This window comes from Dendropsophus ebraccatus, chromosome 1 (genome assembly GCF_027789765.1).
Source record: "Dendropsophus ebraccatus isolate aDenEbr1 chromosome 1, aDenEbr1.pat, whole genome shotgun sequence".
Classification (NCBI taxonomy): domain Eukaryota; kingdom Metazoa; phylum Chordata; class Amphibia; order Anura; family Hylidae; genus Dendropsophus; species Dendropsophus ebraccatus.
In genome coordinates, this window is record NC_091454.1 from 12252341 (window position 1) to 12278990 (window position 26650).

Sequence of the window (26650 nt, forward strand, 5' to 3'; positions counted from 1 at the left end):
CCCACCCACTAAAAAATTATTACAAACTTTTAAATAAATTACTTGTACTGAAAAATTTTACTTTTACCATAAAAAAAAACAAGAAAAAAAGAAATAACCCGCTGATCGGCTGTGATCTGTGCAGAAACTGGCAGCAAGTATTTCATTTCCCTACAGTGCCCCTACAGGGGGAATTCAGTATTACACAGTGCCCATTCCTATCTTGAATCTGTAACGCCGGGTTCACACTATGTGAAACACCATCCGTTCTGTGACCCGGCCAATTCATAGAACGGCCGATGTTAGGGAACATCATCCTGACCTTCATTTCTGACCTTCAGATGACCTTCATTTCTGTTGAATTAGGATGCGGACGCATCAGTGTGCGCCCTCATCCCAATTCACCATCGCACACAATGGAGAGTGCGGCCGGAGCCGCATGCTCCATTGTGTGAACTGCGGCTGGCCGGAGTGTTTACTATGAGTATATGCTCGGGCTGGGAGAACATTGTGGAAACATGGCCTAATACGGGACAGGGCGGGTCCTCCAGAGGAGGAGACGCTCTTTGTAACTGATCTCCACTTTGACCAAGAGATCCTAAATAACTTATTAACCTAGGATTACTTAAAATGCTGTGTGAAAAAAGAATTTAGCAGTAGATGAGCAGTAGTGCGGTATGAAGGGAGACCACACACTGAGCTTATGTCACACCCGGTGAGGTTTGGCTTCTATTAGCATCCAGCACTCACCAGTAATGACTGACAACAGCGATCACGCTGATGTTGGTCATTTAACCATTTAAATGCCATGATCAATACTGATCACAGAATTTACATCCCTCACTTACTGTCAGTCCAGTCCAGGACCTGATCAGCACCTACTTAATGAGATTGCAGGATGTCAATAAGTTACTATGGCAGCTGGAGGCCGTTACTAGGTCTCTGAACCAACCTTAGGTTAAAGGGGTATTCCGCTCAGGTAAAATACTTGTTAAATCATCCCCCTTCCTGGAGACTAACAATACATTCCATACTTGTTATTATCTATCCAGTCTCCTTCCCCCAGTTTTAAGCTGCTGCCTTGTGCTAAAGACACAGTAAACTGTGTGTGAGACGTTGACTCATCTCCCCCTCCTCCCTTACAAGATGGCTCATGTAAATAGTGTTCCTAGCCGGCTGTCTCTGCACTCTGTGATGCTGGAGGATTAATCTGAGGTCAAGTTGCTGGTGACCTCCACGTGATTAACCCTCTCGGCATTACAGAGTGCAGAAACAGCTGGCCAGGGATGCTGTTTATATAAGCAGTCTCGGAAGGGCGGGGGAGAGGGGAATGATGGAGAGAACAGCTCACACATAGTTTTCTGTGTCTTCAGCAGAGAGCAGCAGCTCACAACTGGAGGAAGGAGACTAAAGTAAGAAACAAATTGTTAGTCTACAGGAGGAGAGATGCTTCAACATATATTTTACTGGGGTGTCGGGGTGACAGGCTCCCGACCCCCTGTTAGATCCCCCTATACTTACCTCATGGTGCCGGGTCCCGCTTCCTGAGCCGGTTGGATGACTGAGATTTCAGCGCCCGAAGCCCGGCGCACGCGCTCACAGGAGAGTCCGATGCCCATAGAGAATGACGGAGCATCAGACTCCCCATTCAATGAGGTAAGTATAGGGGGATCTAACGGGGGCCGGTAGCCTGTCACCCCGGCACGGGGGGTGACAAGTCCTCTTTAAGAAGGAAATTCCTTTTCTTTTACCAAAGGATAGAAAGCTGTAAATTCACACTTGATGAAGTGACTTGATAATTTCCTTGGAAGTGACAAATGATAAGTGTCAAAGAGACTTGATGGCCGCCGTTGGGTATAAGAAATAAGCCCAATTAAATCCGCCATTTATAGTGGTGACAATGACACCTTCCTGGGAGTCTGTGTGTTATTTAGAGGTTAGGAGCTCGGTGTTTACTTCAGTCTGCCTCCCATTTTGTAGAATTTCTGAGAGACTGTGGTGGAGAGTCTGTGAGGAATTAAAGGTGGAATCTGATTGGTTGCTAGGGGCAACTGAGACAGTTTCACTTTACACCATGTTTGATAAATCTCCTCTTGTGTTTGCCTGCAGCACCACCACAGGCCATGTGAAGTATTACATGGTGAACTGTCTGCATGGACCTCCAGAATACTGCATATAGTCACTCTGACATAAAGGTTTTGAAAGGAAGCCTTGCTATCTGTATTAACGGAAACCTGCCACCACTCCTGACCTGTCTGTTTTAGTAAATCTTTGTATTCCCCGTGATATACCAATTCCAGAACATTGTCTCTTTTGGCTCCGTGATGTTCCGTTCCTTTGTTATTCTAACTAACCTGTTTGTCTCAATAACCAACTGGGTGTTACCAGTTGGGGGCGTGTCCCTGCCCTGTCTAGCACTGTCAGCTCTAATTGGATAGTATCGGACAGTGTAGGGACACGCCCCCCAATGGGTAACACCCAGTTGGTTATTGAGTCATACATTTCTAAAAGGAATAACAGAGGAACGGCACAACACACAGTCAGAATTGTTTTTTCATGGGTATTGTATCTATTTGCTAAAACAAACAAAGTCCTACAGGAAGTCCAGTCTGACACAGTGCTCTCTCTCCCTCTGTCCATGTCAGGAACTGTCCAGAGCAGTAGAAGTTATCTATGGGGATTTGCTCCTGCTCTGGACAGTTCCTGACATGGACAGAGGTGGCAGCAGAGAGCACTGTGCCAGACTGGAAAGAAAACACCACTTCCTGCAGGACATACAGCAGCTGATAAGTACTGCAAGACTGCAGACTTTTAAATAGAAGTAAATTACAAATCTATACAACTTTCTAATACCAGTAAATTTGAAAAAGAAAAAGAAACTTCCCAGGAGTACTCCTTTAACGTGAAAGATGGTTCGACCTGCAATACCAAACAGAGCCAATGAACAAGGGTGGCGCTGTTACTGGAACAAAAAAAAAAAAGAAGCAGGCCCTGCTGCTTTCCTTCAAACAGCCAAAAAATGATAGTAATCCTTATTTAAAGCTCCAATTTAAGGAGTTAATATAAAGATTCTTCTTCTTCCTCTTCTTCTTTTTCTTCTTCTTCTTTCTTCTCCTTTTAACTAGTTTCTATTTAAATGCAGATGCCCTGTCGTTTCCTATCTCTTTCTCTCCTTCTCCTGAGCAGGTTGGTGGAGAAGACGTCTTCAATTTAAATGTTAATAGGAGACAAACCTTTCGGAATGGGCCCGGTGTAGCTGAGCGGGGAGGGCCGGCTGACACTATTTAATATCTCTTTATACCTTATTCCTTCTATTAAAAAGCACTTTATGTAATGGAAGCGCACCTCGGCTGAAAACCAGAAGTGGCTTATTTAACACTGGCGGAAAAGATTGGACGCTTCTTATACGGAGGCTTTTCCCAAAATAATTGATGGCCTGCAGAGTACAGAGGCCAAGATGTTCAGTATATAGCTAGATCCATAACAAAATATATATAGTAACACATAGGCCGGGTTCACTACTACGTTGTTTGCGCAACTACGGCCGGTTTTATGAAATTCGGACGTGTTTTTTACGTGGTGTGAACCCGGCCATAGAAGGATATATGGACTGTGTGATGGTGCTGTGAGCTCCTAAACAGTTAAATCTCTGCGCTACTGTACTGACAAATCAATACATACTGGGGGAGATTTATGAAACATGGTGTAAAGTGAAACTGGCTCAGTTGCCCCTAGCAACCAATCAGTTTCCACCTTACATTTTCCAAAGAGTCTGTGAGGAATGAAAGGTGGAATCTGATTGGTTGCTAGGGGCAACTGAGCCAGTTTCACTTTACACCATGTTTCATAAATCTCCCCTACTGTGTCAGCACAGTAGCATTGAGATTTAAAGGAGTACTCCAGCAAAAAAAATAATTCTTTCAGATCAGCTGAACAGATTTGTATTTTACGTCTATTAAAAAATCTTCAGTTTTCCACTACTTATCAGCTGCTGTATGTCCTGCAGGAAGTGGTGTATTCTTTATAGTCTGACACAACGCTCTCTGCTGCCACCTCTGTCCATGTCTGTGGAGTATCATGTCGGGGCCACGTAATATGGTGTTTTTTTTGTCATCCTTTTTCTAGGCCCTTGCCTGGAGGGATATCTGGCTAGTCCCATGTTTTGAGACTCATACCTGAGGCTCCACCTACCTTTTTGCATATTGGAATTCTAGCCGAAAACTGGTCTTGCTTTATATTTTATGGGCCCATTTTCCGCGGAATGGTCACCCTTCAGGAAAAACACTGCCCAATACAAGCCTATGGGTCAGGAAATCGGGATTTCCTCATAGGAAATACGGATATGTTTTCCTGAAATGTGCATGTGGCCTTATTTGTTAAAGGGGTTCTCAAGCAGAAATTTTTTTTTACCAAATCAACCAATGTCGGAAAGAGCCAGAGATTTGTAATCTACTTCTATTAAAAGTCTCCAATACTTATCAGCTGCTGTATGCCCTGCAAGAAGTGGTGTTTTCTTTCCAGTCTGGCACAGTGCTCTCTGCTGCCACTCCTGTCCATGTCAGGAACTGTCCAGAGCAGCAGCAAATCCCCATAGAAAACCTCTCCTGCTCTGGACAGTTCCTGACATGGACAGAGGTGGCAGCAGAGAGCACTGTTCCAGACTGGAAAGAAAACACCACTTCCTGCAGGACATACAGCAGCTGGTAAGTATTATACGACTGGAGATTTTTTAATAGAAGTAAATTAGAAATCTCAGGGACTTTCACCAGTTGATTTGAAAAAAAAAATATGGGGGGAGATTTATCAAACATGGTGTAAAGTGAAACTGGCTCAGTTGTCCCCGGCAACCAATCAGATTCCACCTTTCATTCCTCACAGACTCTTTGGAAAATGAAAGGTGGAATCTGATTGGTTGCTAGGGGAAACTGAGCCAGTCTCACTTTACACCATGATAGATAAATCTCCCCCCATGGAGTCTGGGAGAGGTGGGTATGCTGGTGTAGTTGTCACCCAACTTTCTTGAATTCAGGAACGTCTTGACCGGACAGAACTCCACATAATGTGAAGATCTCTTTCCTGTTCTGGCTGTAATATTGCCCCCATCCTCCCTCCTCTATGAGATGTGTTCCGGGCCGGATTGTGAGATTCACTGAGCGGAAAATGTCCATCTGTCCACCGACTGCCTACAGGCTCGTGTTGACTTTGCTCCTCCGAATGTTTCATCCACGGCCGACCGCTCCTATCTGCTCCCCACCAGCAAGCGGCAGAGGCCGGCCATCGATGGGACGAGGGAGGACTGTGCAGCCAGGTCTCACGCAGGAAGAGTAATGAAATGTGACATGGCCCCCGAGGGGAAGCTTTACACATACAGGAGAAGACAGGGAAAGTTTGCCAAGAGTTCACTTCAATCCGCTGCTATCGGTGACATAATGTGTGAATACGGGGGGGTCAATCTGGAAACCCCCTCCCCCTGAGGGTCATTACAGAGGTGATGTGTACTGTAAGTCATACGCAGGGTGCGGCCCTCATAGGATCCACTTATACCGGCTATAGCCTCATGGAGTTTTCATCAGCCTCCGATTACATACAGGGAGGCCTTCATAGTTGTGCTGCTTTCCAGTTAACTCTCAGGACCTTAAATGACCTTATTCACCGGCACAGAGCCTGGACAGAAGGAGACAAAGGGCGCATGGCCTCTAGTTAGTTACATAATGTATCCTGATAGAGTTCTGCTGATACTGAGCGCCATATTCTCTACCTATACAGCATTGTGCAAAAGTTTTAGGCATGTGGGGAAAAAAGTAAGACTCCTCGAGTCCTTAAGGTGATAATATGCGCCCCCCACCCTCCAGGGCCCTGGTCTGTCTGAGATTACATGTAATGACATTGTCATGGATGCGCCCCCCCCCCCCCGCTCTCTCCTCTCTGTGTCTTCCACCCTTCATGCAGGGAAGTGGGACCATACGTTCTCCGAGAGCATAAGTGCCCTAGGCTTGCAGCGCCTCTCCCCACCTTCATCCAGCTCAGGGGCATTCTGAAAGTGAAGGGAGGTGAGGAGAGAGGCAGTGCAGGCCTAGGGCACTGATGTTCTAGGCCACACCAATGCGCTGCATTGATAAAAGTTGTTTTTCTTCTAAGTATCGGCACCAGGAGACAGGTCGACCCTCGGGCATGGCGTGAGCAGCTCTACAATGCAGTGCTGGCGGTAAGGTGCTGGTACAGAGTTGCTTTAAATTTGGTTTTGCTCCTGTGATTGACAGCCTTCATTACCACTCTTGCTTCTCCTGTTCTCTTTGTGTGTGGCTGGGATGTCAGAGTCCGGTCCAGTCATGCCTGGGGGAGATTCCTGGCATACAATAAGCTGTTCACTAACGGAGCCAATAGTGCTTGCTATTAGCCTCTTTTAAGTGTGCTAGCATATTCACCAGTCTCTTATATCTGTTCATGCTGCTATTGCCATTTGACTATCCTCCTGATTCTGACTTTTTACCTCGTTGCCCCTATGGTTCTCACCTTGACAATCCGTATTTGTTTGCCTCGTCAGCTTTTCGTGTATTCACCTGTATTCAGGAAGGGAATGTCGCCAAGTCGTCCTCTACCGTTTAGGGTATCTGAGGAAGGGTGGATCTAGCATTAGGGCTCACTGGCCTTGTCTTCCCTTCCCTCGTGGTTTTACAGGAGCAGCTGATGGCATAACACTGTATAATGAAATTTACCGTAAGGGCAAATAGTCCTGAGGACTGTTGTAAGTCAGTGCAATGTGGACTAATGGGGGGGGGAGCATGGGGATCAGCACCAGCACAGCTTTCCCATGCATTACTTTGGTGCAGTTTGCTGGTAGGCTTCACACGCTAAACAGATAAACAATCTCTATAAGAGTCATTGGGGTGGTGCCTAGAAACTTCTCCCCGCCCCCAAGCCTTGATTGATAGATATCACTCTCTGTATGGTGCACGTATAGATCTATCAATCAAGACTAGTTAAGCCGCCAGGGATGGCCCGATAATTGGCCATTCAGGAAGCATTAAAGTGACGACGGGTTCCCTTTAAGAAAAGAAAATTCCGCCACTTTCTCCAATAGAAAGAATGATTATTTTTTTATACAGTGCAGAACATATTCATCAATAAATGGAAGAATATAAAATACCACAGGAAGACAAACTCTGCCAAGACTTCAGCCCTCCTGGTCCTTGATCACGGCAGTAATCTGTGATTAGTTTCTAGTGGAGCGCGGTGCGGAAGGACGGCAGATGTGTAGTATAAATGACAGGATAAATTTATTTTATGGGAGATTACGATTACAGCCATCCCACGTTTATGGCGTTTTGGTTAGATTTTACTGCTATTACACACAAAAAAATTTTAACAAAATAATTTGCTTTTGTGTCGATCCATAAATTTATCTTTCCTGGACTGCGCCGTGTGACTGCTTGTTTTATTGTGGCATGACTGGTGTTTATTAGGATCATTTAAAGGGTACCTAGGACTTTTTGATTATTTTTTTATCTTTTTGTTTTGTAGTCATGACAAAGATTTAAAAAAAGAAATTCTGCTGTTTTTTAGTTTTTTTTTTACTATGTAAAATAGTACGTAATCGTATCTTACAGTTAGTTAACATGCGACAATACCTATCTTTTTTTTTTTTTTTTTTTTACTATTAAAAGAGTACTACAGCATTTTAAAACTTTTTATATATTGCTACCCTTATATAAAACATAACAAAGATCTTATCCTTACCTCTGCATACTCCCTCGGGGTCCTTCTGGGATGTCTCCGGTTCCCCTGCTGACCGCAGGCACATGATATGCATGTGATTTGCATATGATTTCGGCAGTGACAGCTCGCTCAGCCAATCACAGACCAAGACAGGACAGCGCTATGGCTAGTGATTGGCTGTGCAGGCTGTCACTGCCAAGAGGAGTTCTTCAGCGGAAATGGAGGTGGCAGGGGAACCGGAGGCATTGCAGGAGGACACTGAGGAGAAGTAAGGATAAGATGTTTGTTATGTTTTATTTATGGGAAGTAACAAATAAAACGTTTTGAAGTGCCTCTTTAAAACTATATAATCTAAGGGTTAAACAGGCAATCAATAAAGGGGTAAGGCTGGGTTCACACTGTGTTGTTTTTAAATCCGTTTTATGCGACAACAAAAATGGATGCATTTGCGTGTATCCGTTTTGATCCATTTTTTCATCGACTTCCTTTATATAAAAAGGGTTGAAAAAAAACGCATTAGTTTTTGACGCGTACACAAAAACATGGTCGACCGCGTTTTTGTGCTTGCTAAAAAACGGATGCATTTTGATCCGTTTTTTATACTTTTTTTTATAAATGTATATATTTTTTCTGGAATAAAGGTCCTCATCAGAGAGCAGTAATACAAGGACAGGAAGAAGAGCACACATCCTCCTCCTCTCCCTGCAAGTTGCCAGCACGTCCTTTGCTGCCTGGGATTCTCTTTATGCTGCCAGAAACAAGCCCTAGATTGAGGGTGGCAACCCCCGGCCCCCGAGAACTTTTCATACGGCCCGGGGCCCTCTTGTGTCAGTCGGGTGGCGTGCACAGTATAACATTGGGTGCGGCAGCCACCAGACACAGGAGGGTGCGGTGTGTTGCTGGATCCTGTAAGCCAGAGTGCCGCACATCTTAGGGCCCTATCACACAGAATGATAATTGGCCCTATCCGGACGATTATCGTTCCGTGTAATAAATACAACGATCAGCTGATGCCAATGATCATCGGCTGATCGTTGATATAGGTTTGGACCTATAATTGGCGGGTGGCAACCGCGCATCACTACGTGTAATAGTGACGCCCGGCCGGCAGCTGACAATTTCCAAACTGCATACATTACCTATCCAGGCTGCAGGGTTACTCTTGCGGTCTGCTTCTCCCCGGGTCCCGCGCACTGGAGCTTCAGAGTGGCCTGTCTCAGCCAATCACAGGCCAGGACTGCCGCGGCCAGTGATTGGTGGAGTGGCCTGTCAGCTGAGACAGGCTGCTCTGAAGCTGGAGCGTGCGGGACCTGGGGAGAAGCAGACCGCAAGAGGAGCCCTGCAGCCTGGATGTATGCAGTTTAAAGGGAACCTGTCACCCCCCGTGCAGGGGTGACAGGCTCCCGACCCCCCGTTAGAGCCCCCTATACTTACCTAATCCCGCCGGGTCCCGCTTCTGGAGGTGGTCGGGTGATGAAGATCTCAGCCGCTGCAGCCCGGCGCGCACGCTGAGAGATGAGTCCAACACCCATAGAGAATGACGGAGCGCTGGACTCTCCTGTCATTCTCTATGGGTGTTGGACTCATCTCTCAGCGCGCGCGCCGGGCTGCAGCGGCTGAGATCTTCATCACCCAACTGGATCCAGAAGCAGGACCCGGCGGGATTAGGTAAGTATAGGGGGCTCTAACGGGGGGTCGGGGGCCTGTCACCCCGGCACGGGGGGTGACAGGTTCCCTTTAAGAAAGGGCTGCAAGGACATCGGTAATGATGTCCATGCAGCCATTGTTAAACGATTATCGGGCTGTGTAATAGGCCCAGTAAACGAGCGCCGATCTAGCAGATCGGCGCTCGTTTACAGTTAGACCCTGCTCCCTCCCACAGATAATGTGTCGATGACGTCATGAAGGGCGGGGCCAACGGAGACGCTGTGGGCGGGGCTAAGTAACGCTGTTGTCGTGAAGCCCCGCCCACTTAGCACAATCTGCAGATGATGAAAGATCACTTTTTACTGGAACAAGCACCATGACTTATCATATAAAATAAGGTATGAAAACTGCCAAATTTACCCATTACACCTGTGTAGACAAGTCAGAATGCAAAAAGGGGGGACAGTGTCACTTTAAGGACTGATACCTCTTGGGTGTGTCTGAAGGGTGTGCATGGTCCCTGTCCCATCAACAAAAAGTATCATGAGAAGTATGAGGGGATGGTGGCGATGTCCTTGCTTGTGGAGGAGCCTCATCCTGCTGAGCTGTAGGCGGCATCTGACCCCGATCAGCTCCATCCCTCCGTAATATGTAAATGTGTGTCAGGAAACATTAGGATTTCGTCAATACTAATTTGAACAGGAAGTCGAGCAGGTCAGGAGCGTCCTCTAAAAGCTGCTTGAGATTCTGCTGACGCTTTTGCAGACACAACATCTCAGAGGTCCCGTCAGGATGCGGCTGTAGACACAGGGAAGGGAAAAGCTGAATAATACAAGACAATATATCTCCACGTCTTAGATTCTTTCTTAGTTTTATAATTGGGATATTCATGTTCATAGGAGCAGTATTATATTAGTTATATTCCTGTATATAGGAGCAGTATTATAGTAGTTATATTTCTGTATATAGGAGCAGTATTATAGTAGTTATATTCTTGTATATAGGAGCAGTATTATAGTAGTTATATTCCTGTATATAGGAGCAGTATTATAGTAGTTATATCCCTGTATATAGGAGCAGTATTATAGTAGTTATATTCCTGTATATAGGAGGCAGTATTATAGTAGTTATATTCCTGTATATAGGAGCAGTATTATATTAGTTATATTCCTGTATATAGGAGCAGTATTATAGTAGTTATATTCCTGTATATAGGAGCAGTATTATAGTAGTTATATATCTGTATATAGGGGCAGTATTATATTAGTTATATCCCTGTATATAGGGGCAGTATTATAGTAGTTATATTCCTGTATATAGGAGCAGTATTATAGTAGTTATATATCTGTATACAGGAGCAGTATTATAGTAGTTATATTCTTGTATATAGGAGCAGTATTATAGTAGTTATATTGCTGTATATAGGGGCAGTATTATAGTAGTTATATTCTTGTATATAGGAGGCAGTATTATAGTAGTTATATTCCTGTATATAGGGGCAGTATTATAGTAGTTATATTCTTGTATATAGGGGCAGTATTATAGTAGTTATATTCTTGTATAAAGGAGCAGTATTATAGTAGTTATATTCTTGTATATAGGGGCAGTATTATAGTAGTTATATTCTTGTATATAGGAGCAGTATTATAGTAGTTATATTCCTGTATACAGGAGCAGTATTATAGTAGTTATATTCTTGTATATAGGAGCAGTATTATAGTAGTTATATTCCTGTATATAGGGGCAGTATTATAGTAGTTATATTCTTGTATATAGGAGCAGTATTATAGTAGTTATATTCTTGTATATAGGGGGCAGTATTATAGTAGTTATATTCTTGTATATAGGGAGCAGTATTATAGTAGTTATATATCTGTATACAGGAGCAGTATTATAGTAGTTATATTCCTGTATATAGGAGCAGTATTATAGTAGTTATATTCCTGTGTATAGGAGCAGTATTATAGTAGTTATATTCTTGTATATAGGAGCAGTATTATAGTAGTTATATTCCTGTATATAGGAGCAGTATTATAGTAGTTATATTCCTGTATATTGTAGCAGTATTATAGTAGTCATATTCTTGTATATTGGAGCAGTATTATAGTAGTTATATTCCTGTATATTGTAGCAGTATTATAGTAGTTATATTCTTGTATATTGGAGCAGTCATTGCTTGCCATACACCTCCAATGCACTAGCTACCACCTTCCCTTTGTGAAGGCTACTAGTATCAGTGATGATTGCATTATGTTCTCTGTCTGAGCTACTGCAGAACATCTTTGAAAAGAAGGAGCATTGGATATAATAGATAGTGTGTATTATAAGATGATGAATACCAGGATGATGTCATTATGTATACATGGGGAATGATTCCACTTACAGTCTATTATATGTGATGCATACAATGATGTTTATAACACAAGGCTACAGCGATGCTCTGCAGACCCTTTATAGCTGAGGATACGGATGGTGAAAAGGTTGAGCAGCTCTCGCCATGTCGACCATACATCTCTACACAGTTATAGACAGCGGCGTGTTCTGTTGTCAGACCCCGGGCTGCAGTATTCGGTGCGCTGAATGCATTCATTAATTTATAATGTGCTTACAAAGCCTTGAAAATACCTAGTCAACCTGCGCTTAACCCTTCCCTGCCGCACGCAGCCGATTATACAGCGCACTCACATATACAGGGCCTATTGAAGGGATATTCCAGATATGGAAAATGTCATGGAAAATTATGCAATTTTCTGGTGTAATTTTGATAGATTCCTTGAAATTTTCATGACTGATAACTGACAGTGAATGGGGATACCATGTTTACTTAAAGGGATACTCTGGCAAATTATTTTTATTTTATATTATTTTTACACAGATTTTTAATTGACGTTTAATTTAAGTTTACCAGTACTTATCAGCTGCTGTACGTCCTGCAGGAAGTGGTGTATTCTTTCCAGTCTGACACAGTGCTCTCTGCTGTCACCTCTGTCCATGTCGGGAACTGTCCAAAGCAGCAGCATAGAAAACCTCTCCTGCTCTAGACAGTTCCTGATATGGACAGAGGTGGCAGCAGAGAGCACTGTGCCAGACTGGAAAGAATACATCAGTTCCTGCAAGTGGAACCTAGACAACAGACTCTACTGGGGGAGCCGTTCCAAGCCTGGCACCAAGAGCTTCAAGTTGAAGCCATTTTCCACAGAGTTTTGCATTGTTTTCTAGTGGACCTCTTATATTTTGATTATTAAAAATTAAAGAAAACCAGTTGCGTCACTTTGTGTATACATTCCATTACTTAATTTTTACAGGATTAGGCTATGTTCACACAATGGCAAAAAAACAGCTGTTTTTTGACAACGAAGGCCGTTGCTAATGATCATGATCACAATTTACGGCTGTTATTTTAGAATTATTTTGCCAAATTTACAAATGGATGTTGTGGGCAGTGTCGGACTGGGGTTACTGGGGCCCACCAGAAGAATTAATCCTGGGGGCCCACCAATGAAGAATTAGTGATAAACCACATGTCAGTCAGCGTTAGTGCAGGTTCTAAAGTTGGGGGCCCACTGGAGGATTCTCCGCTCCATTGGTAGGCCAGTCCGACACTGGTCGTGGGAACATAGCCTGACCCAGTACCTCAGTATAACCTCAGTATACGTATAGACTGGGTGACCACCTAGAGGGGGGAGATGTAGAGGAAAGTAAATCAGTTGTCACCCAGATTTTCCAGAAATGGATATAACTGTGTTATGACGGCTTTATGGGTCTATAATAGATATATTTCTCAAGGTATTGTGTTATTGTTATTTATCCCATTGTGTTTTTATTCCCACAGATTTACGCAGGATGACAGCTGGATTTATGGGAATGGCAGTGGCCATCATTCTCTTCGGCTGGATCATTGGAGTGCTGGGCTGCTGCTGGGATAGGGGGCTCATGCAATACGTGGCCGGTCTGCTCTTCCTCATGGGAGGTACGTTGGCTCAATACCAGTAACCTGATAGGCAGGGAAGCCTCAGCCTCGGATGGCACCATTTTATATATGCCAGGGCCAGCATTTCAACAAATACAAATACCCTCCATTCCTGTAATCTACCCACCTCCAGTTATGGGAGGAGTCACTGTAAATTTTGCCCCAAACAGCTAAAAATCTAGACAAACCATTGTGACGGAAGTGAATAAACTAGTTGACCCTTCTAAACCCCTCATTTTTACTTCCTTAACAGAAATTTTTTAGCTCTGTCTTCTTCTTAAAAGATGCTTAAAGAGGACCTGTAACCCCCCGTGCCAGGGTGACAGGCTCCCGACCCCCCGCTGGAGCACCCTATACTCATATGATCCCGCCGGGTCTCGCTTCTGGAGGTGGTCGGGTGACTGAGATATGAGCATCTGAAGCCCGGCGCGCGCGCTCCTCAGATGAGTCCAACACTCATAGAGAATGACGGAGCGTCGGATTCACCTGTCATTCTCTATGAGCGTTGGACTCATCTGTGGAGCACGCGCGCCGGGCTTCAGATGCTCATATCTCAGTCACCCGACCACCTCCAGAAGCGGGACCCGGCGGGATCAGGTGAGTATAGGGTGCTCCAGCGAAGGGTTGGGAGCCTGTCATCCTGGCACGGGGGTGACAGGTTCCCTTTAAAGGGAAAGTGTCACAAAAATTTTCTTTTACTGGTTAGAGTCAGATACTAGAACATGATCTTTTATTCTAATTTTTTCTATTTTTTTTTACTGTAATTATTTTTTATTTCACTTTTTCTACATTGTTATGCCATATTGCCTGGGCTGTTCTTAACAGCATTTAGTGACATGCTTTACAGCAAGACTCATGGACAGAGACGACAATAGACAGAGTTTGTCCCATTGAGATGAATGTGAAACATTACTGAGCGCACTCTGTAATTTTGTCATTCCACAGGGAGCTGCTATTGTCTCCTCTATCTACTGGTGTCACATGACGCTGTAATACTGTACAGATCACTTTACAGCAGCCTCCTCCTTATCATCAGACACAACAGGAAGTCTCAGTTTAGTTTAGCCTCACTGGTGAGAATGAAAACTACAGCATTTCAGGATAAAATAGATAGTAAGATGGAAAATTAGAAAAAATGTCACCAAAATTTCTTAAAGAACTGACAGATTCCCATGTTATCTGGTCATGAAGCCAAAAACAGCTGAAGCTTGGGAGTTTCCCAATTTTGTCTAATTCCTATTGACTTTAATGGGAGTTAACAGCAAGTTACCCTGGAGTTACTGTATGTAAACAGTGCAGTGTGAGGGCCTACGCCGCTTTCATAACTCCCATTCGAATCAATAGGGGTTAAGCAAATTACGTGCCTTAGCTGTTTTTGTCTTACAGACTGGAGGGGACCAGGAAGCCATCTTTACAAGATGTGAATACCCCTTTAAGGCGGTACAGACAATACGGATAATGGCACTCATAGTGACACCTTCATAGTCCAATGATTTCACCATCTACAATGAATGCAAACCGTCTCGATATGTCCTACAGAGCATATGGACATGGTAGAGAAGGTCCTTCACTCAGGCTCCCTCTGTGGCTGCCATATAGTACCAAGTTGCCCTTGCAAAGCCCCAGGGGTGAGAGGTACATTGGTGCCAAGTAGTATTCAACCTTATAACCCATTATCTTAATGTACGAATGTACTTTTATATTATTATTAGACTCCGTCAGAATGTCTCCATTGAGGAAACTCTTGCAGATGACCTTTTCTAATACTTTCTGTTTAATGTCTTCCCGCAGGCACTTTCTGTATCATTTCACTGTGCACTTGTGTAGCGGGGATAAACTTTGAGCTCTCCCGCTACCCTCGGTTCCTGTACGGGCTACCTGATGACATCAGCCATGGTTATGGATGGTCCATGTTCTGTGCCTGGGGGGGCTTGGGCCTAACGTTAATCTCAGGCTTCTTCTGCACATTAGCACCTTCAGTACAGCCCGTCCTGAGGACCAACTGCCCCAAAACACGTCCTGAGAATGGAACAGTGTGCTAAAAACCCTCTACAGAGCACAAAACGAGAAAAAGAGAGACGGGCCATCCTACCTTATACTAATGCCTGGACTACAGATATCAACTCGTCACCCATCTCATTCATTACAAGGTGGCCATATTTGGATGCCACTGAGGGGTGATGTTGGCATTGGAGAGTCAATGGTAACTTTAGCTCTTCATGATGGTAGAGTCCTTGTCAAGGACTATGTATATATCTCATTCACCAACGCTTTTGTTTTCTTGGACCATATACCAGATATCAAGGGGAACTTTTATCATGACGACCTTCTTTGTTTGCCACAATCTTTTATTTAACATCTACATGTTGTCACTAGACCTATCAAGAGGAACGTAGACCACCCCGGTAAGACAACTTACAAATGACTTCCCTATGGGACCTAACATGGAAGTAATTTCAAACACACATAAACCCCAACTGCTGTCGACTCGGAGTCATTAAGTAAAACTAAAGTGGAAACTAAATTAATACACAGAACCCCCATTTTCCGTCGAATTGGAATCCTTATGAAAAATTTCCAAATTTTTGAATTTAGAAAAAAAAAAACGGAAAACGGAAACAACTACTACCCACATCTTATTCTCCCCACGTCGACTTACGGAATGAAAATGACCCCGACTTGTCGTTTTCCTTTAATGATGACAGTGAAGTCTGTGAACACGTGGCAAAAAAAATTTAATAAATAAAAATGAGGAAAGCATAAGCCGATTCCTGATCGCTCAGTTGTGGAGTCTCTGCTGCCTTAGCACTTGCCTGGTCTATAGGATGGACTCAAACCAATGGCAGATACACAAGGCCTAATGGAAAAGACTAATCTCTCTGTGCCAGTCCTTTACACGTCATTACGACTTTGAGGGGGGGGGGATTATTTTTTTGTTTTGGTTTGTTTCTTTGGTTTATTTTTTTTCTAGGAATTAAAAAAAAAAAAGAGTCCAGTTCGGTTGTCACGTTGAGTTCTCCATGGATAAGATGTCTGACTTGGACTGTACAAGGGGATTGAGAAGTTTTTTGGGGTAACAAATCATAGGGAGTATTAATAGTGGTGGAAGCAATGCCAATGATTTGACCACTAGATCACATGGTTACTCAAACCTGGCCTAAAATATCAAAAAAATCCGTTATGAAATAACTGTCTTACTGTAAATTTACTTTTCTACAATGTTGAATCAGAACCTTTTTTGTTTGATGTAAGATGTCATTACTATGGAGCGGGGGAACGCGAGAGTGAAGTAAGCAGGCCCTTTCCCCTCGGTATTCTGCACCCATAACACTGCAGCTTTTTGTAAAGGGTTCTCGAAAAACCTGCAATATCCAGGTGAAGCAATAATGGTTGACTATTTTGTGGAGAGGTACAACATTGCTTGGACAACATAGGAAGACTAAAATGACAAACAACTTGGAGTTCTCGGGAGTGCTTGGGCCTTGGGCATCCTGTCTACTATTGTTTTTATTCATAGAGCAAAGCTCATAATCCCACCATCTCAGAGCTGCTCAGTATTCTAAAGTTTGGGGGCAGCACACACAGAATAAGAATTTTTATTTAGGTCACGTAAGACCCTTTACGATACAGTCAAACCATTCTATTATTTATGGATCTTAGATGAGGCAGCTCGAAATTTTCAAAAAAAATTAGTCGTCTATATATCACTCCCCGCATGGAAGAAATTTATTGATTGTATGGGAACTGATGGCTTTTTTGTTACCTCAAATTTTTTGTAATTTTTTTTTAGGCTACAGCAGCACAAGAACCGCTAAACTATTAATTCAATTACTTCAGGATAGTTTAGGAATATGGTCAGAGGGATGAAGTTATCACCAGCAAAAATAATTTTAAAATGCGAGATAAGACATGGAAAAATTTTCTTTTTATGAATAGGGTTGCTCATTTTTTCAAATTGGCCCACGGGTAAGCCTGGTTATTCAGATGGGAAATTCATTGGCCACAATGTGGACAATGATCAAACATCCCATGCACCTTTTTTTGTCAAAAAAAACAAACAATGCATCTGATTTAATTTCCATCGGATTGTAGACTGTTGTTGGCCATTGTGAATGATTGCGTGTAATTTATAAATGATGGTTGCCCAAAATGGCCACTTTGGCCAACTGTTATCATGCTTAAAGGGGAACTCTGGGCAAAAAGATAATTGGCTGCAGGCAGGGACAGAAAGAACATAATAAAGAGGCTTCACTTGCCTGTCCCCATGCCTCCACAGTGCCGTATTACACGGGCTCACTGACTGCCAATGGAAGTAATTTTCTCCTTGGTTTCGTTGTCATCAACGAAAAATTAGCCGGCCCAGCCAACTGATTGCCCACTCAGCCAGTCAGTGACTGCAGCGGCTTCCTGATGCAATCACTGACTAGATGAGTGGGCAATCCATCAGAGGGTTGGAACATTGCTGAATCGTGAGATCCAGAAGGCCAGCAATAGTCCCTGAGTGGTATGGAAGCACGGAGATGGGTAAGTACAACTTCTTTATGATGTTCCCCCCTGCCTTTGCCTGCAGGCCTTTTTTCATGTTGGCCAGACTTCTCCTTTAGGGCAGGTTTAAACTGGACTTGTCAGCAGCTTTTTGCTCACTAGAGTTAGTATACAATAGGGCTTCTTACTTTGAAACAGAAGAAATAACTCTTATTTTAGTCCGTCACTCCAGCACTAAGATATAAGATTTAGAACTTTAATGCTAATCGGGAGATAAAGCCCAGCAAAGTTTACAGAGTGGCCATTTACATGAAGGGGTATTAGGAGAGAATGTTGCTGGGCTACTGAACTTGCTGGGCTGCATTGAACTTCTAAAGCTTATATCTCAGTGCTGGAGCGGCTGATTGAAATAAGAGTTATATCTCCTGATTCAGGGTAGGAAGCCTTATTGAACACTGCCTTTATATTAGTCAGCAAAAAGTTGCTCACAGGCTCTCTTTAAGTCATAGCAGCGCCTTGGCTTCTATTTCAGATGGAAGACATGTTAGATCTATTATCCAATGGCTCCACTGACTTGCAATATTGTTTATTAGGCTTCTAGTACAGGGGTGGGGAACCTTTTCCATGTCGAGGGCCGGTCGGGCATTAATAAAATCATTTGAGGGCCGCATACCGTGCGCGGCAGTTAGTAGCGGGGGTTTGCAGCACCCAGGGCAAGGCAAGGTATTGTTCGCCTAGTGCCCCTGCTATTGTAGTTAACCCCCAGCCATGTCCCTGGTAGCCTAGTTAACCCCCATCAGGCATGTCCCTGGTAGCCTAGTTAACCCCCATCAGGCATGTCCCTGGTAGCCTAGTTAACCCCCATCAGGCATGTCCCTGGTAGCCTAGTTAACCCCCATCAGGCATGTCCCTGGTAGCCTAGTTAACCCCCATCAGTCATGTCCCTGGTGGACTAGTTAACCCCCATCAGTCATGTCCCTGGTAGCCTAGTTAACCTGCATCAGTCTTGTCCCTGGTGGACTAGTTAACCCCCATCAGGCATGTCCCTGGTAGCCTAGTTAACCCCCATCAGGCATGTCCCTGGTAGCCTAGTTAACTCCCATCAGTCTTGTCCCTGGTAGCCTAGTTACCCCCCATCAGGCATGTCCCTGGTAGCCTAGTTAACCCCCATCAGGCATGTCCCTGGTGGCCTAGTTAACCCCCAACAGTCATGTCCCTGGTAGCCTAGTTAACCCCCAACAGTCATGTCCCTGGTAGCCTAGTTAACCCCCAACAGTCATGTCCCTGGTGGACCAGTTAACCCCCAACAGTTATGTCCCTGGTGGACCAGTTAACCCCCATCAGTCATGTCCCTGGTAGCCTAGTTATCCCCCCCCATCAGGCATGTCCCTGGTAGCCTATTTAACCCCCAAATAAAAAAAAATAAACATCCCTCTCACCTTTCCTCCGTTCCCACGCTGTCCAGGTCCTCTTCTCTCCCAGGTCCCCTGTGCCGGTCTTCTCCTGCAGGCGGCGCGCGATGAAATGACGTCATCGCGCGCGGCCGGCAGGAGACTGAAGACACGCGCCGCTTTGGAGGAGGAAGGAGCCGACACAGACAGCACGGCAGCTGTCACAGAGGATGCTGTGTGCGCCGGCTCCTTCCTTCCTCCAGAGCAGCGCGTGTCACAGGGGAGCCGCGGGCCGCGGGCCGCATCGGGAGGTCTCAGGGGCCGGATGCGGCCCGCGGGCCGGAGGTTCCCCACCCCTGTTCTAGTATGAAGCCTTTGAGTGCTAGTTATACCTAGGAGACCCACTTTAGCCCACTGTATGCTCCATTTATCAATCAACTTTTGACACGATTATAATTTAATCCCTCGGGAGTAATATTCCCAATTTTCCCAACATTTCCATTAGACGGTAACGGTCGAGATTCCTACATAAAAGCTGCAGTGTTAGTGGCAACGGGGAAGGGTACCACAAGGGGCACGGTTGTTTGTCATGCTGTCCTTGAATGTACTTATATTGTAGCAAGACTTAAATGGCCTACATACTCGGCTGATTAATTATCTCCAAATGTAATAAAGATCACTTATAAACTCAGTAACACTTCAAGTTTCCAGAGAATGATGCACACAGGTCCATTCCGCTGCAGTAATACGTTCTCCCAGGAAGATTAGTCGAACGTAGTAAATCTTTCGTGAGAAGCGGAAGAACCTTAAAAACACATTTAAGGAGGGCCCTGAGGAGCTTGTTATTCCTATCAAAATGTGATCAGCAACAAACTCCCTTAAATCTTTCCTATCACTAATTACTTATCCAAGACCTCAAGTCCATAAATAACCTGTGCACAATTAGCGGTGGTGGAATCGTGGCTCAGAAACGCTCTGGTATGAAAATTCAGTCAACTAATGCTTGAAGGATCCTATAGGTAAAGGCTTTTGTCCAACCCACCATTGGTGGTGGGTTTGGCCTTGTATGGTTCCTCCTAAAATATCGGGGTCGGGTATGATGGATTTTGACTGCCAGACTTCTTCGTTCTTGGAGGAATAAGCTGACTGGACGCATTTTACCTACCCCTCACCCCTCCATAGAGAAATCACAAACGTTTAGTTGTAAAGAACGTTCAAGTTTATGGACAAGACGGGAGAAATAACTGTCAGCCAAAAAAATAATTTGGTTGACGTTTATTGAAGGTGTATAGGCACCTTAAAAATAGGGTACAAGGGTTCGAATATCTTAAAACTGATTGTAAAAAAATTCAAAAATTAACTTACGGAAAGGTAGGAACGCTCAAAAAAAGAGAGCTACAATGGTTGGGTCCACTCCCTAGGCTAGGAAACAGCTACCCAAATACCAGGCACTACTCTTTTGGTAAAAAATGGGTTATGGTAGTATCAATCAGGACCTTAAGGTCAGTTTTGATTGCAGATTTAACAGCTCACACAATGGGATTTTTCGGACATCATTGCCGACAGCCGTCAAGAAGACATCCAATATGTGCTAATGGCGGCCGTCAATAATGACCATGATCATTATAGATGGCCTTCATTGGCAAAGATCCGACAACTTCTTGACCGTTGGCAATGACTGGTGAAATATCCCGTTGTGTGAACTTGAGCCTAAAGGTGACATTAGACGAAGCTTGGACAAACCTTCTAATTTCAGCAGGATCATCACTGATCGCATGATAGATTTGGTTATGCCCGATCCTTTGTAGACACAGGAGATAAGAGGGATCTAGGGAATGCCCATTACTTCCTTCCTATTGAAATAAACAAGAATGTTCGTCAGGGGCAGGTACGGGTGTTTATGGTGGAGTCTGGGAAATAACAGTATGGCCAACAGTTATTGTGAATGGCCACCTTAATTTGAAGGACCTACCACACTCCCCCACTTCCCTTCAACAACTGGGAGGGTAAAGCTGGCCATATAGCAGTCAGATCAGAGTTATCTCTCCCAATCTCATAGCTGACTTGGCCAAACATATGAATGTTGGGAATGGCGAGGGAAGAATAAAGTTATACAAACCCGGCCAACAGTATAAGGTGTATAGGGGCCTTCCAGTTGGTATCGGTGGAAAGACAGATCAGGTGTGATTTTCAATGCCCAAGTCTACTGTTCTTGGAGGGATAAGCCGGCACCACAACTCTCTAGCTGTTTCTTACCCCTCCACCTAGGGAACACATGAATGTTTGGACATGCCAGGATAAGAATTGTTGGCCAAGTGATCGTTCAACAGTTATTAACAATGTATGGCAATGGGAAGGGTGGGGAGAGGAAGAACATAATTTTGGTCAAGGAGTAGAAGAAGAACATAATAAAGAAGTTCCTTGGCCCTCGTTTGTTCATGGAAAAATAAAGTCAGATACCACCAAATAAATTCATAATTCATCAGAATAATATAAAAACTATATATATTATTTTATTTTTAGGGAGTACTATGCAATTAAAACTTATAGACAACGTTTAAAACTCCTGAAACTAAGCCAAATTCCTGAGCCAAAGAGAAAATTTTGATGAATTTTGATGGACCAGGATCAAACAAGGACATGGTATCTAAACTGGCATACAGATTGAGGTCGCCTTTACACGGCACAACAAATCGAGCAACCGGCGCGGCACAAGCAATCCTTGTATCGTTTGTGCAACCATATGTATATATTTGAGCTGTCAGTCTCCAGATCGCACAGCAGTGTATACTTACCATCAGCGCTGCTTGTGATCCGGCATCCAGATCTCCAGTCTTCAGACCACTTGTGGTATGTACAGGCCCCGCCTTCTCCAGCTGTCAAGCATTCTGGAGAAGGTGGCGGCCTGAAGTTACAGGACTGGAGAAGCCAGATGCCGGATCACAAGAAGCGCTGATGGTAAGTATACACTGCTGTGTGATCTGTATATACAGATCTGTGCTGTCCGTTTGCTTTTATTGTTATCGGCCTTACTCCTGTTTACACAGAAAGATGTGCAACTGATAAATTTTGAAGCCTGTTGTAAAGACACAATGCTAAGGACCGGATGTTTTCCCGCTCCTCGGCTGATTGCTGACACAGGCCGCAGGAGTATTTCTTGCCATTTGTAATCACCAGTTCCTCTTGGGCTTGAAGGTCAATGACAAAGGTTAAAAAACATCAGCAGGAGATCATTAAGTTGAATAATGTCAAGAACATACAAGGGTAATCCAGGATTAGAAAAGGAAGAGCTACATTCTTGTAAAGACAGCGCCACCACTGTCTTCAGGTAGTGAATAGTGTTGCAATTTCAGCTCCAATCACTTCCACTTTAAAATTACACCCAAACTGAGGACAAGGGTGGCGCTGTTTTTGGGAAAAAAATGGCCATGTTTTTCCAAGCTTGAATAACCCTTTTAAATAAAGGTCATATGAAGGTAGAGAGGCCCTTTGGGCCAATTTTTTGTGTGCCTAGAAGATTTTTTTAAACATACAAAAATAACAGTATTATAAACTGCATATAGAAGGTGAGGGTCCTGTTACAGATTTGACATTTGGGTCCAGAAGCTTCAATTTATGCCCCTGGATAGGTTGAGTAAATGTCCATGGACAGTGTATAAAGGTCTAAGGCCAAAGACTTGGACCCACAAAATGGGCCACATTAAAAATGTGTTTTTTTTTTCTTCCAAAAACAGCACCACACCCATCCAAAGGTTGTGTCTGGTATTGCAGATCAGCTCCAACCAAGTCGACCTGTGGACAGAAGAGGTGCTGTTTTGAAAGAAAGCCGACATGTTTTTCTAATTCTATACAACCCCTTTAATAAGGTTGTGTTGAATGCGACAACCCTACGCCGCACCGTTTTAATTTTCTTTTTTTTTCCGAGAGCTCTGCAGAGGCACGGTCGTGTTGTTTTCTAACAAGACGCCTGCACGTTAATTGCGCCGCTACGGTCAACTTACCCTTTTTCTGCTTACCTTACACCTTCTTGGCAGCTTGTGGCTTAATAAGACATAACAGAGAACATCATCAGAAATTAAAATACGGTAAACAGAAAACACAAGACGTTGCTGTCACTTTCCGCTGACTCGGCAGTTCCTGGCGGAGAACAGCTGAAGACTGTTAAACCTTTCTCGCTCTGGGTTATACAGTGCCTCTAACGCAGTCCGGTGCTACATGGACCAGTCCGATTGTAATTTGGGCTTTTGCGTTTCGCGATGCTCTGGGACGTAGGGTGTGAAGACATATAGGATACCGAATGAGGTTCTTTTACTTGTTTCCATTCTTTTCCCTCAATGATCTAATATATCGTCCAAGACCAGAGAAGGTATCACCGTATAAGTTACTGTTAAAGGGATTGTCTCATCAGGACATCCCTTTTTTATTACTTAAAGGGGTCATACTAAAATTAAAAGTTCTTCCCTATCTGAAGGATAGAGGGTAACTAGCTGATCCTGGTGATCCAACCGCTTGTACCTCAACTAACCCCAAGAATAGAGGTCAACTGTCCCCGAAGTGAGCAAAGTTGCAGTTGAACACCACTCCATTCACTGCTTACGAGTGTTTAACTCAAACAGTGGCCAAAACATTTCCTCAAGAGCCAACTGACCTCAATACACGGAGGTCAGCTAGTTATACACCATCCTGTAGATAAGGAATTACCCCCTAAAGTCTGGAGATCACAAACCTCCAAGGACTGGTGGCCACTACAAAGAAAATGTAGTACTACATGCTAGCGAATCAAGTTAATGGTCCCACATGTGTAGATTTCCCTTTAAATGTCCTTATAGGAGAGCAACTTTAAGAAGTTCGGGAAGGCTAGTTGACCAACCCTGTGGAAACTGTAGATTTCCATATAGGTTGTAAACTAGACTTACCCAAAAAAAAAAAAAAAAACGGATAAAATCAAGAATTTCTAAGGGTTGTAGCAACAAAATAAAAAAATGTTGGTCCAATTTCTAAAATTTTACCAGACAAAAAGTGGAGAAGGTGCCCACACATGGCAATCAGTTCCCAGTCTTGGCAACTGCTCCACTTTATGTCCACACCCCTAATACTTTCCATACATGCCCTCAAGCGTTATACGTGACATTGGCTAAAGCTAAAAAGTCAGATCAATACCTGATGCCTCTTCTACGTCAACTAAACCACCGTCAAATTCTGGTGCCACAAAATCAGCATGAGACTCCGGTATTAATCCCCCACCCGGTGATCGGCCCTCCGTCATTCGCCCCCTATTTCCACGTGGGTCCTGCTGTGAGAGTGTTTTTGTACAAATAATGTCTGTACAGATGTAAAAAAAAAATAAATAAATGAAGAAATAAAAAAAAGCAAAAAGCATAAACCCAACTATGATGAAGGGAAGTGGGGGGACAACATGAAATTTGTAAGTCAAAGCTTTTGGGTGTCTTATGGAATACAAAGTCTTATGGTGCTTGGTTATGTGTACTGTACGGGTCGGGTAGTGCTAACATGGGGACATGTGGGTTTGTTTGGCCTGTAAAGATGCAGCCATTGGTACCCATTAAACCAACCAATTGTATGACTATTGATATGGAATATCACCACTAGGGGCAAAAATGTCTTCTTTTCGAATATATTAACTTTTTTTTATATATATATAGCATTTCATCAAGAATAAACAATAAATATGTTCCCAGAGGGAAGGTATCAATAATCTATTGGCCGATAGCTTTGGTGGTCCCATGTGTTGAGGTTCAACGTGCCCAATATCGTCTGTCACATAAAAGTTGGCATACCCTTATACATGGAAGATTCTGCTGAGATTGGTGGGTTCACCCATATTTGTTCTGTTTATGGGCTCCTTTACCGCAGCCATGTATTATGGACTTGCCTATTGATTTTGTTGGTCACCATAAAGAGGTGGTCATGTATATCTTCAATATCTGTCGGACAATCATTCAGTTGACAGTTCTCTCTCCTGGTTTCCTCATACTCATGAACATTTATGTGTTCTCTATGTGAAGGGGAAGGGTAAGCCGTGGCTAGACAGCTCTAGTGCCAGCTTATCCTTCTGAGATCAAAAGAGTCAGGAGGTGGAAATCCATCACCACCAGATTAGATACCTTAAAAAAGAGTTGGACATCGATCATTTGGGCAACAGTTATCTCTCCTGTCCTTCCCAATAGACACGAATGTTTGGCAAGGCCAAACATTCCTGTTCAAGATGAGTGAGCTGACCGAGGTTCAAGTTCGTAAGAATTCGAACCATCGGCTTTTGAATCCCGCTGTCTGCCTACTTCGCAGGGAGGGTGGAGACATCCTGAGTCCCACCTGGAAAACATGAATACACATGTATCCTTGTTTTCCAGACAGTTCTTGGGATGTCTCCACCTTCCCCAAGGAACAGGGAGACAGGGGGATTCACAAGCTGATGTTTCGGGTTCGAACAAACTTGAACTTCAGCCAGCTTGCTGTTCTCTATGGGAAAAGTTAAGCCAGAGTCAGATGTCTCTGAGAACAAAGGGGTTGAGTAGTGAAAATCCATCTACATCATCTGTCGGTGGACACTCGGGAGGCCCACATATATCTTATCGTGATGGTCATCAAAGTCAACTAACTTTATTTTGAGGTGTATGGGCACCTTGATGCTAAATCCATTGCAGTAGAAGCACGTCAGAGAAAACAGTTGATCATCAGGTGGGCGTGTCCATAGTGACCAATCAGATCCGAATTTTCATATTCAAATGTAAACAGCCATTTGATTGGTTGGTATGGTCAACTCTGCCACTTTTTATGTATTATACAAAGTCAACAACATCTTTGATATTAGAGGGGGCGGAAGTCTTTTCTAATTTGTCATCCACCCCCTCCCTTATATTCGCTATAATGGTGTTCAATGACAATGGGCAGTACCATCACTAACAGGATACCCCCCTTCCTTTTGTTACCAGAAGGGCTTAGCGTCTCGGTTCACCACGACTCCTCTCTCCATTGACTGATGACATCATTAATGTCATAACTAAATAATATCGCCCTAATATTCCTAGCTGGAGCGTGTATCAGTCTTTAGTCACTGATTTATACTGTTGTTTTTCCCTCCGTCGCCTGATTTAGTTACTGAGTAATCTGCTTTGTGGTACAGTATATCATAATAACAGTGACTCATAAAAATATATGTATATTCTACCTCGAAGACCAGAGAGGTGTCATTACTGTAATAAACAGACGGGGAACTGGGTATGGTTTCATTATCACTGAGTAATAGTCAGTCTATTCTACCAGATATTATACTTCTTCACGGCAACGAGGTCAACAAGTATATATATATATATATATATATATATATATATATATGGAGTATACTATTTTTATAATATAACTAGGTCTAACAGTCTATTCTAAGTCTGTATGTTTTGGTCAGAGCCATTGATTTTAGTGGAATCGGCCAACCATCTAATGT

The 26650-nt window shown here is 43.7% G+C and overlaps 1 protein-coding gene across 1 annotated transcript in view; it reads left to right on the forward strand.

Moving 5' to 3' along the window:
* The window catches only part of TMEM178B (transmembrane protein 178B), a 206580-nt gene extending 188602 nt beyond the window's left edge, over positions 1-17978 (forward strand). Inside the window, exons 3-4 of the mRNA XM_069967318.1 lie at positions 13175-13312; positions 15104-17978. Coding sequence (XP_069823419.1) covers positions 13175-13312; positions 15104-15354 — 389 coding nt within the window. The 3' untranslated portion in view covers positions 15355-17978. The remainder of the gene's footprint in view (positions 1-13174; positions 13313-15103) is intronic.
* The last annotated feature ends 8672 nt before the right edge of the window (positions 17979-26650 follow it).